This window comes from Natrix helvetica, assembly GCF_964273705.1.
Source record: "Natrix helvetica genome assembly, chromosome: 11".
Taxonomy (NCBI): domain Eukaryota; kingdom Metazoa; phylum Chordata; class Lepidosauria; order Squamata; family Natricidae; genus Natrix; species Natrix helvetica.
The window spans coordinates 20,120,916-20,133,166 of record NC_138562.1 but is presented as its reverse complement, the minus strand read 5'-3'; the positions used below and the strand labels follow the sequence as shown (position 1 = coordinate 20,133,166).

The window sequence follows — 12,251 nt, the reverse complement described above, 5'->3', positions numbered from 1 at the left end:
GGTGGAGATGCTGATTTTTTTTTGCCTTTTAACGACCCCGTAATCCTTTGGGGGGTGGAGTCGGGGCAACTGAATGGAGCTGAGTGTTGACTGGCCAGATGCCCTTCCCTGTCGCCAATGCAGAGTTTTGTTCAGCAGATATATTCTCATTGTGCCCAGAGAGAGAAATATCTGCCTCTGCCTAGGACCGAACTCAAAGCCTCCTGATTGTGAGGCAAGAGCTCCACCTCTAGGCCACCCCATAGTGGAGACGCCGATGGAGATGGGATTATTGTTTGGGGCTTCCTGATCTACTGATAGATCTTCTTTATCCACCTTGTCTCTCTTGTTAGGCCCTGGAATGTTGTGATGAAGGTGTGTATCTTCTAGCCAACCAGCCACTGGACAAATGCCAGTCCCGGGAAGGGGCTCAGAAAGCTCTCCAAGACATAGAGAAGTTCCTTGAGAGCTCTTCGCTGCATTTAAACATCGATCCTCAAGCCCTGTCTTCTAATTTTCATCTCATCTTAACACCGGAACTCAAGGTATATCTAGAGGTTCTCCCACATGAGGAGTAACTGTTGCACAAATGAAACCTGGGTGCAAGCTGGCTGCCTCCCATGGAGAAATTGGCATTCCTGAGTTAGACTGAAAGCACCGAACTGAGCCGACCAGGAATGTTAAACTCGATGGCCTTGATGTAAGATCATGGTGGCTCCTACGTGGAGCAACTTGGAGACTCTGGAGAGAGTGCAGTGAAGAGCAACAAAGATGATTAGGGGACTGGAGGCTAAAAAATACATATGAAGAACGGTTGCAAGAACTGGGTACATCTAGTTTAATTAAAAGAAGGACTAGGGGAGACAGGATAGCAGTCTTCCAATATCTCAGGAGTTGCCACAAAGAAGAGGGAGTCAAGCTATTCTCCAAGGCACCTGAGGGTAGAACAAGAAGCAATGGGTGGAAACTAATCAAGGAGAGAAGCAACTTAGAACTGAGGAGAAATTTCCTGACAGTTAGAACAATTAATCAGTGGAACAGAAGTTGCCTCCAGAAGTTGTGAATGCCCCAACACTGGAAGTCTTTAAGAAGATGTTTGTCTGAAATGGTGTAGGGTTTCCTGCCTAGGCAAGGGGTTGGACTAGAAAACCTCCAAGATCTTCTAATTCTGTTATTCTATTCTATTCTATTCTATTCTATTTTTGTACCTCAGTTTCAGGGTAGGCTGCTACAGGTTCACCCAGGTTCAGGAGAATCTGTAGCTAACATTATGGCCAGTTTGGAAAACCTCCAAATCCCACCCCTGGCTACATTCAGTGTATAAGAGGCACCCAAATTTTCATCCTTTTTTAGCGGGGGGGGGGGGTGCGTCTTATATTCTGAAAAATACGGTACTTTGAACCAGCAGAAAGCTAATGATGAAAAGCACCCATTGATCAACATCTGGAGTATCAACAACTCCTGGAAAGACCGATCAACTGTCCTGAGTCCAAGCAGCCTTTGTCTACCTTGGACCTGGGCCTGATGAAATGTAAAAGACAGTTGCGATTGTTGCTTATCAGATTCTTATTTTGGGGGGGAATCCACAGGCTCGGATACAGATGGTCCAGATCAAGTTGGAGAATGTGCGCAGCATGTTTGAGAACCGACAAGCTTGCTTCAGAAAGCTCGCAGACAAGCAAGCCCGCCCAGTGCAGCTGGTAGCCCCCCGACCAGAATGCCCAGCTCGGTCTAAATCTCCGCTGTTTTCCCCCAAACATGGTAACTTGAGTTTACATCATCCAGAAATATTCATGAGTGAGCAACTTTGGGGGAAGTAGGAAGGGGATTGGTGGGGTTGCATGGGGGAGAATCCATCCAGGCTGGTGGGCTGTATCGGTGAGCGCCAATGACATCACTCCGCCATCTTTGCACCTCCATTCTCCAAAGTTGTCTTTGCCATGTTTCGAAAAGAATACCGTGAAGGTCTTTTGAAGGAAGTTCTCCAAGGCTTCCTTCACCCCACATGGAAGTGAAGTGAAAAGGAGGAGGACTATGGAGTCCCATCTGTCCCATTTGTGAATTCAGTGCCTTCTCCTCCCCTCTCCCCACCCTCTGTCTCTCTCCCAATCCTGACCTAATTTGTACCTTCTTTTTTTTTTATTCTTGCAACAGCACACTTTGAAGATGAGACATCTTCCCTTCATATCTGTTTACACTCTTCTGCATCTGTTTTTCTCCCTACCTCTTTTGCCCATTGCTACATCCCAGGTGCTTCCTCTATATACCTGATATTTCAACCTTAAAATAACAGCAAATTAGATACACATTTGCATACTGCTCCTTTCGTTCAACCAAAGTTGTTTTTTTAAAAAAAAAGTTCATAGGCTTTAGAGACCCCTTTGTAAAGATTGGACTTCTTCCTGTTCACTGGGTGTATGATGTCCTTAGTTGTCCTAATTTGGTTGGTAGCTCTCCAGAGAGATCTTCGGCTATCTTCACATGGTCTAGGTAGAATATTTTCAGATGTTCAGAGCTTCTGTTGGCAGATGAGCAGCTTTGTAAAGTTTTTTTAATCAGCCGATCTCTGCTGGCCTCGGTTGCACATGTCGCAGGAGGAGAGACCATAGACTGGTTGGGGAAATGGATGGAAGGATAGATGCATAGACAGAGAGATGATAGATTGGAGAGAGATGATAGACAGACAGAAATTGATGGTGAGTGGATGGATGCATGGATGAATGGACAGATGGACAAATAGATGAATGGACAGACAGACAGACAGACATTGATGATAGATGGATGGGTGGACGGACACACAGACAGACAGACATGGATGATGGATGGATGGACAGACAGATGGGCAGACAGACAGACATGGATGGATGATAGGTGGATGATAGATGGATGGATGGATAGATGGACCAACTGACTGACTGACTCATCATTTGGTTGATTGATTACTCCCGGGAGGAGAAAGAGAGAGAGATCAAACATATCCATGCATATATTCATTCTTTCACTCATTTCAAATTGTTTGATTTTTTGTCTGTCTTTTTTTTATTTCAACCTCCAACTAAATCACCCTCCTTTTGGATGACTTTCCCCCCTCCCTTTTAAACATTCCCTTGGGAGGGGGGAGGGGTTGCTCCGCCCTCCTGCCGTGACCGAATTGATTAGCAGAGAGCAGTTGAACAAGAAATGATCCATATCTTTATGTCCAAGGTGTGGATTTCAATTCCAGTTTGAAATTTTCCTTCGATATCTCTCTACCGGGCAAGAAAACTTCAAGGAAATCTCAAAATTCCCGCAAGGTACGATATACGTATAACAACCAATGAAAGGCCGATGAAAGCCGCCACAAAGTTTTGTGCCGGCTGGGGAATTCTGGGAGTTGAAGTCCACACATTGTAAAGGTTGAGAAACACTGCCTGGAGGGCAGGATTTAAATTCTTGGAGAGCATAAATGCAAAGATCATCTTAAAAACGAGCTATTGCTCAGTGGTCTCTGTTTCTATCTTGTCCTCTCCAGATTGAAGTTGTCCACAATTACCAAGAGAAAAGAAATTCCTTGCAGTACTACATCACAGAAAGCGAAGACAGCTTAGATATGTTGAAAAGGTGCGCTGGCTTTTCCAGTTACGGTGGGACCTCAGGTCACGAACGGTTCTGAGCACAACCAAAGATCCGCTAAATGTTTCACTCTGTTCACAAACACATCCTCGGGTGGCGATCAAACACAGCCGCAGCGATTTCCCCTTCCACGTCTTTTTATATGTGTCTATGTGCCTGCGTGTGCCGTCAGTCTTGCTTCCGGTCACAACCAAACCAAGTGCCAACTGAAGTCCTGGAAGGGATTACGGTCATGGAGGTCCCACCTTTATCTCCTTCCCATCAAGTTTGTTTCATCTGAAAGAAAAGCTTGATCAACCAATCAAACTTTAAACAAGGGCCTTGAGTCATGTTAGTTAAGATGCTGGAAAACTCTTGATCCACAAGAAAAAACAATCCGCCCATATGACCATAAGCATGAAGGCTGAAGTCTTTTATGGCTTCTACCCAAAGCCGAATCCAGATGTTCTTCTTGTTTTACCAATAAAGGGGAATATTTGTAGCTCAGGGCTGAAATGAGGGGTCCTTGGTTACTTTCTTGCAGATGTTTCATTAATCCAAACTAGGTAACATCATCATTATTAGAAGGGAGAGGAGGAGGAGGAGGAGGAGGAGGAGGAGGAGGAGGAGGAGGAGGAGGATGTATGGGGTCCTTAGTGCTCTGTGAGCTTGGTTGCTTTCCTGCAGATGTTTTATTACCCAAACTAGCTAACATCATCAGTGCTGGAAGGGGGGGAGGAGGAGGAGGAGAAAAAGGAGGCGGCGGAAGAGGAGATGACTGTGGGGTCCTTGTGGCCCTATGAGTTTGGTTCTTTTCTTGCAGATGTTTCATTCCCCAAACTCGGTAACATCATCCGTGCTAGTCCCTGGGATCACATTTCGTTAGGACCAGCCCTGATGATGCTACCGAGTTTGGATCATGAAACATCTGCAGCGACTAAAGTCAGAGAGCACCAAGGACCTCTCTTCTTGTGTTGTTGTTGATTTGTGAAATAGTTGTAGAGCCATCTCTTGATGCTTTTTGGTTTGGTTTCATTCCAGCCACGTCATACATGAACTGATACAAACCGAACGAGTGTACGTGGAGGAACTTTTCACCGTTTTGATGGTGAGTATGTGTTTATTTGATTAACTTTTTACACACATAAGGTCGCACAACTCTAGGCAACTTCTCAATTGTACTGTGCCGTTAAATGTATCTAGTGTTCTTATTCTACTACTGTGCCCATCCTCCACTGCTTTTCCCATATTCCCAGGTAAATTATAAAGAGGGGTGGCCACCATACCCAAAGGTGTTTTTTCAAAAGGCAACTGGACTTTGTTTTTCCTTGAAGACGTTTCACTTCTCATCCAAGAAGCTTCTTCAGTTGAAGAACTGAACTGGAGAACTTGAAGAACTTCAACTGAAGAAGCTTCTTGAGACGAGAAGCAAAACATCTTCAAGGAAAAACAAAGTCCAGTTGCCTTTTGAAAAAGCACCTTTGAGACAATCATGACCTGGGTGATAGAGAATCTCCATAGACATTTAGCCACCATGTAATTCTTTTCTTTTTCATCTTAAATCACTTTGGGAACAGATTTAAGGCAGATATGATGTCAAATTTGATGGCATCCCCATCTTCATCCATTGGTTGAAGGGAACTTTTGAAGTGGGCAAACATTTAGTCGATTGTAGATGTTTAATTGTTGGAAAGTGATTAGGTTGATAGAAGAAAGAATGGATGGATTTGAGAAGATTAGGCTTTCATGGAACGAGATGGCTGAAGATCAAGGCAGCTATCATGGTCTCACAGTCTAGCTAGACTTTGTCTCTTGGCAAACCAAAATAATCTCTATCACATTTATCAAGTTTATATAATCCTCATTATATTATTTATACATCTGCTCTTTAGTACTTCAATTCTTATCCATTTTTCCATTTTAATCCAATTCGCACTAACAGCATGAACAAAGTTAACTAGATATCATTCATATTGATCCAATTCACATCAACATTATTGATTATCTCTATCACATTAATCGAAGTATATAGTCTTGTTACACTGTTAAACTATACATTAAAAGAAAAATACCTAACATCTGTAAACTTCTATTACTTTTATTCATTCTATAGGCAATTTGTGTTTTAATATTCCTGACACTTCTCATTGGGGCAAACACGGTACTTTTCCAAAAATTTCTTGATTTTGATGGCCAAACTATCAAGTGAGGCACCAGGAATTTTAGTGAGATGCTAAGTCTTGCAGATCAAAAGGGAGACGGTGCAAATATTTGCCACAGGAGTGGAACAGTCTGAATTTGGTGCCAGTTTCTGTGGAAGCCAGCTGTCAACGTGGACTTCCCTTAGTGTATTTGACACAGGCAGCCAAGGAAAATTAGATCTCTTGGAATGGTTCACGGGCTCTTAGGAAGGTACTTTTGGATTTAAAAAAAGGAGAAAAAGAAATGTTTTTTAAATAGTTTTTATTAAACATTTTCAAGTTTAAAAAGACCCAAGAAAAACCAAATACAAAAGCAAATACAAAACAGATAAAACCACAACGACGTAACAATATAATATCCTTTTACTTTTACTTTCGGTATCAGCATATATATATATTCTGCTTTTGTAGTTTACAGTTCAATTATTGCCTTCTCTTAGTTTTTAACAATTCTAATAATAATGCGATAGTTACGTTATAATATAGGAGTATAGTACATATGATCAAATTTTACATATGTACATTTTTCTTCATAGTATATTTGATAGTTTTCAAAACTTTTATTTCTTGTTTTGGCTTCTTTTCTCTAGCCACTTGTACAGTCTACTCCAAATTTTATAATAGCCCGACTCTGAAAAAGAAATGTTAAATGCCACAAAGCCAACTATCGCAGCCCTGAAGGAGTTTGCGTGCCTAATGCTGTTTTTCTGGCTCAGGATAATCAATGTTAAGGTTGCCTAATGCTAAATTGGGTGATGCTGCTGTTGGCAGGGCTACCGAGCTGAGATGGAAAACCCCACCATGGCCTTCCTCTTACCGCCCCTTTTGAGAAGCTGCAGAGATGTCCTTTTTGGAAACATGCCTGAGATTTATGACTTCCACAACAAGTAAGCTGGCACGTTTTTCAAGTTTTCCTTTGACTTCATCATTAATTCAGGAAATTGATCCCTTCTCCGTCCTCCTTTTTCCCTTTTGTGCAGTATCTTCCTCCATCATCTGGAGAGCTGCCTGGAAGCTCCAGAGAGAGTTGGGTGCTGCTTCTTGGAAAGGGTTTGTAAGCACCTTTTCTCAAACCGATGGTGGGTCCCCTTACGCCAAGGCTGGAAATCCAGTAGATCCAGAAAGACCCAGCGACTCCACTGACATTTTGCTTAAAGCTTAAGGGATGTGGTGGCTCAGTGGCTAAGATGCTGAGCTTGTCGATCAGAAAGGTTGGCATTTCAGCGGTTCAAATCCCTAGCGCTGTGTAATGGAGTGAGCTCCCGTTACTTGTCCCAGCTTCTGCCAACCTAGCAGTTCAAAAGCACGTAAAAATGCAAGTAGAAAAATAGGGACCACCTTTGGTGGGAAGGTAACAGCGTTCCGTGCACCTTCGGCATTGCCACAGTACCACGGAGACATCTTCAGACAGCGCTGGCTCTTCGGCTTTGAAATGGAGATGAGCATCTCCCCTTAGAGTTGGGAACAACTCACACATATGTGCAAGAGGAACCTTTACCTTTAAAAGCTCCCTTGCAGGCTTTGAACTTAGATGTAGATTTGTGTCTTCATATTTTTGTTCCCTTCTGCAGCGGGAGGATTTTCAGATGTATGAGAAATACTGTCAGAATAAGCCACAGTCGGAATCTCTCTGGCGGCAGTATGCCGAGAGCCTCTTTTTCCAGGTATCTGTCTTTCTACTGTGAGGGCAATGAATGGAAGGAATTTTTAGACTTCCAGGTTTCCATGGTTGAACCCACTGTGAATGTGGGTGGAGTTATAATTGAGTTTTGAGAGGTGTGGCTTTTTTTTTAGGGGCTCCCCCTGGGAGCATTTGGAGAAACGAAAGGCAAAATCTTCAAAAGTTTGCATGCGTCTCTCAACCATTAAGTTGCGAGGCATATCTCTCTCTCTCTCTCTCTCTCTCTCTCTCTCTCTCTCTCTCTCTCTCTCTCTCTCAGAGAGATAGAGAGACAGAGACAGAGAGACAGAGACGGAGAGAGATGGAGACAGATAGGAAGATGGACTCAGAGAGTGAGAGATAGACACAGTAACACAGAGAGAGACATAGACAGAGAGAAAGAGAAAAAGAGAGAGAGAGAAAGAGAGAGACAAAGACAGAGGAAGAAAGAGAGAGAAAGAGAGAGAGAGTGAAAGAGAGAAAGAAAGAGAGAGAGAGAGAGAAAGAGAAGGGTTGAAAACCTTGATCTGCGGATTGAGAAGTTGAATGTTTCAAATATATTGTGGGGAGGGAATGGACGTATGTTGTTGCTCCTGCCCTGGCTATGTTTTTGGATGAGGGAGTTAAACCATTAAAGCCCTACGAATTAAGGAATTTGGGAGTCTACCTCCACCCACTTGGTAGACACCCAAGTTAAGAAAGATGGGTGTCCATGTTCCCAATGGAAAGCAAGTTGGGTTTCTTCTGCAGGAGTGCCAGAAGAAGCTGGAACATAAGCTCAGTCTGGATTCGTATTTGCTCAAACCCGTGCAGAGGTTAACCAAGTACCAGCTGCTTCTCAAGGTATGCAGACCCTTGGCTGAGATCTGTCAAAGGGGCTCTGAATCCACACTGGGCCTTCTTCATGCTTTCTGGAGGATTGTGGAATCTCCAGGAAATTCCCTGGAGAAACAGCTGGGGTGGTGGGTGGAATTTCTTCCAGAATTATGTCTTTGGCAAAGGAATTAGCCAACTCTGTTTTTGTTTTAATTTGCAGGAGCTGCTGAAGTACAGCACGAGCTGTGAAGGTGTGCAGGAATTGCAAGAAGCTTTAGTTGCCATGCTGGATCTGGTCAAGTCCGTCAATGATTCCATGCATCAGATTTCCATCACTGGTTACGATGTAAGATTTATTCCATGGAGAGCGCTTGCTAGATCCATTCGGTAGGAGAGGCATCTCCAGAGAGTTCCAGTCTTCCCTCTCAATAAATTTAAGGAGATGCAGCACAAAAGGAAACAGAAGAGGAAAGGGAAATACAAACATTGCACATTCAGCAATTTTTATATTATATATCTCTGTATAGCTATCTGTCTGTTTGTCTGTCTATCTATCTTATTTTCTATCATCTATCTTATTACCTATCAGTCTGTCTCTCTACACACACATACATAAACGTACACAGAGAGAGAGAGAGAGTGAATATAAGGCATAGATTAGAACATGAAATATAGAATCATGGACTTGAAGGGGTCCTTGGAGGTCTTCTAGTCCAACTCCCTAGTCAAGCCACTCAAGAAGACCCTATGCCACTCTGGACAATTGGCTGTCCAGTCTCTTCTTGAAAGCCTCCAATGATGGAGTACCCGCAACTAGACAAGTTCATATTTAAAAGTTTTAAAGAGAACATGACAACTAACCCAAATGAATACAGAATAACAAGAACACAGAACGGAGAGCAGAAGAGAGACATATCAAAAGTGCCAAGCAAACGATGAAAAGAAACAGAAACTTGTAATACAAAAAGAGTAGAATTGCTTTATGCGGTCTACAGCTGTTCCAAAGGTGCTTTTCCAAGAGGCAACTGGACTTTCTGGTTTTTCTTTGAAGATGTTTTTTCCTTCTCATCCAAGAAGCTTCTTCAGTTCTGGCTAGATGTTGAGGATGGATGGAAGGATTTATACTCTTTGCAGACAGCATTTGCATTCGTTAGCATTTTAAGACTCTCTAAACAAAATGCAGACAACAAGCTATCTGCAAGGAGTATACATCCTTCCATTCCCCACCATCTAGTCAGAGCTGAAGAAGCTTTTGGGATGAGAAGCGAAACGTCTTCAAAGCAAAAAACAGAAAGTCTAGTTGCCTCTTGGAAAAAAACAAAGCACCTTTGGGACAACCGTGGCCTGGATGACTGAGAAGCTCCATGGACATTCTGCAATTATTCCTTTCTCTTCTTCATACGTTGTGCTCCGGGGTCTGTTCTCTGCGAATGAGGAGAATCAGAGGAAAGCAAAGCAAGGGCCAGGTTTCAACCTTTCCCCTTTCTTCCAGGGAGACCTCGGTGAGCTTGGGAAAGTCTTGATGCAGGGGTCCTTCAGCGTGTGGGTGGGCCACCGGAAGGGCCCGACGAAGATGAAGGACCTGGCTCGCTTCAAGCCCATGCAAAGGCACCTCTTCCTCTACGAGAAGGCCCTGGTCTTCTGCAAGAAAAGAGAAGAGCACTGTGACAGCTACGACAAGAGGTCCTCCTACAGCTTCAAGCACTTCCTGAAAGTAAGGAAGCACCGAGCGCTCGGATAGGGGGGGATTCCCGCCGCCTGGTTGTATTTTCAGTGGTAGGATAGGCAACATCAACTCCAGGGTAGAGATATTGGATTTCAAAAAAGACGTGTAGCAATATAGCAATAGCGCTTAGACTTATATCCCGCTTCACAGTGCTTTTACAGCCGTCTCTAAGCGGTTTACAGAGTCAGCCTCTTGCCCCCAACAATTGAGGTCCTCGTTTTACCCAACTCGGAAGGAGGGCAGGCTGAGGCGACCTTGAACTAGTTCAGGATTGAACTACTGGCAGTGGGCAGTGAGTTAGCCTGCAATGCTTCATTCTAACAGGAAGGAAGGAAGGAAGGAAGGAAGGAAGGAAGGAAGGAAGGAAGGAAGGAAGGAAGGAAGGGCAATAGCAATAGCAATAGCGCTTAGACTTATATCCCGCTTCACAGTGCTTTTACAGCCGTCTCTAAGCGGTTTACAGAGTCAGCCTCTTGTCCCCCAACAATCGGGGTCCTCGTTTTACCCACCTCGGAAGGAAGGCCCGTCTGCTGGAAGGTTGCACAGCTCTTCTTTCTCAGTTTAACATTTTTATTGGGCTATAAAATAAGGTACAAAAGGGGAAAGTAAATAGGAAAAAAACGGTGGGGCGGAAGAGAGGGAAGTGAAGTGAGGGAGGATAAGAAAAAAAGAAAAAAGAAACATTGACTTCCGACTCTCTCTCTCTCTGTTGCCGTAAAGTGAGGCATTGGCATCCAATGGCTTGTTCATATTATGATGAAGAAAACCAAAAGCTCTCCCTTCTCAAGTTTGGAGGCAAAGTTGTGGGCCGTTTTGCTTCCCTCTGCACCTTCCCTCGTCCGGTCTTCTTCGTTCCCCTCCTTTGCTCTGGCTTTGCTCTCAGATGCCTTGTTTTCCCTGGTTGGTCTGTCAACGAAGACCTGAAAATCCTTTTCTTGGGAAGAGGAGAGGAAAAAAGGATCGGCGGTTTTCTGCCTGGTTGTTCTCGGCATCTGGACACATCCGTAGCTCCGTTAGATGCCTCCAACTGAGGGTCTGATTTGTTTATCCAGCCGTGCCCGGAAAGCGCATTTGCAGGGGCAACCTTGCGATTGGCCGAGGCTGCCCAGAGACCATCTATCACAGTGGCTGAACGCGATGCCCAAAGCAGAGGAGAAAGAGACAACAGATGGCGGCCCAGATGGCCCCGTTCGGTTAATGCCTCCCTCCTCCTCCTGCCCGTGTCGTTCTGTGCGTGTATAGACAGCACAAGATGCCATTCGCAAGCATGAGAGAAGCTCTTGAACGTTGCTGTCCGTATTCACAGGGAGCCTTGTTTATCTTGCTCAACAGTTGAGGGATGGGATGCAATGAAGCAGCTCTGAAAAGGCCGGCTGGAGGTCCATGTTTGCATGACGTGACTCATCTAGCCAACTTCTGCCCTTGGCCAATGACTCAGCCTGGTGCTTTGGCAGCCAGCAATCTGAAATAACTAGGCCAGTCAGCCAAGGTTTCAATCTTCCCAAGAAGATTGCTTAGAAAGAAGAAGGGGGGGAGGGGGGAGGAGGAGAGGAGGGGGAAGGGGAGGAGGAGGAGGAAGAAGAAGAAGAAGAAGAAGAAGAAGAAGAAGAAGAAGGAGAAGGAGAAGGAGAAGGAGAAGGAGAAGGAGAAGGAGAAGGAGAAGGAGAAGGAGGAGAAGAAGAAGAAGAAGAAGGAAGAAGAAGAAGAAGAAGAAGAAGAAGAAGAAGAAGAAGAAGAAGAAGAAGAAGAAGAAGAAGAAGAAGAAGAAGAAGAAGAAGAAGAAGTAGTTGTTACTGTAAGAGAGACTTGGAAGGGAGAGTCAGTAGTCTTAACAAAAAAATAAAAATAAAAGCTAGATTGATGGAAAGGTCACACAGGATGGTGAGGACCATCTAAAGTTGTTCATTCAAGTGAACATGTGAACAGGTTCTTCCTTCTTTTAGATGAATGCTGTTGGAATCACAGAAAACGTGAAGGGAGACCCTCGCAAGTTCGAGATCTGGTACAGCGGCCGAGAAGAAGTCTACGTTGTGCAGGTAGTCTTCCTGGAACTACTGTGGCTTTGACATTGAGGGACAAGCAGCATCTGAAATTTCTGAAACCGAAACTCAAATTTCACCTATGGGAGGAGAACCAGCAAGTTCTCTTCCATAGGATGAACAGCTCCCAAATAAAGCTGACACGATATGGAACATTGCTAATTAAGTTCCATAAAGTTGAATGAGTTTTCGTCACTACTTGCAAAATCATGATCGCTTCCTTGGTGTGATTTGACTTG

The 12,251-nt window shown here is 44.1% G+C and overlaps 1 protein-coding gene across 3 annotated transcripts in view; it reads left to right on the top strand.

Annotated features, from left to right (window-relative positions):
• The window catches only part of MCF2 (MCF.2 cell line derived transforming sequence), a 39,846-nt gene that overhangs the window by 19,349 nt on the left and 8,246 nt on the right, over window positions 1–12,251 (top strand). For all 3 annotated transcript variants that reach the window (XM_081963776.1, XM_081963777.1, XM_081963778.1), the window contains exons 12-23: window positions 333–524; window positions 1,569–1,740; window positions 3,184–3,272; window positions 3,491–3,579; window positions 4,612–4,678; window positions 6,543–6,658; window positions 6,752–6,821; window positions 7,343–7,435; window positions 8,182–8,274; window positions 8,468–8,593; window positions 9,740–9,961; window positions 11,917–12,009. In XM_081963776.1, coding sequence (XP_081819902.1) covers window positions 333–524; window positions 1,569–1,740; window positions 3,184–3,272; window positions 3,491–3,579; window positions 4,612–4,678; window positions 6,543–6,658; window positions 6,752–6,821; window positions 7,343–7,435; window positions 8,182–8,274; window positions 8,468–8,593; window positions 9,740–9,961; window positions 11,917–12,009 — 1,422 coding nt within the window. The remainder of the gene's footprint in view (window positions 1–332; window positions 525–1,568; window positions 1,741–3,183; window positions 3,273–3,490; window positions 3,580–4,611; window positions 4,679–6,542; window positions 6,659–6,751; window positions 6,822–7,342; window positions 7,436–8,181; window positions 8,275–8,467; window positions 8,594–9,739; window positions 9,962–11,916; window positions 12,010–12,251) is intronic.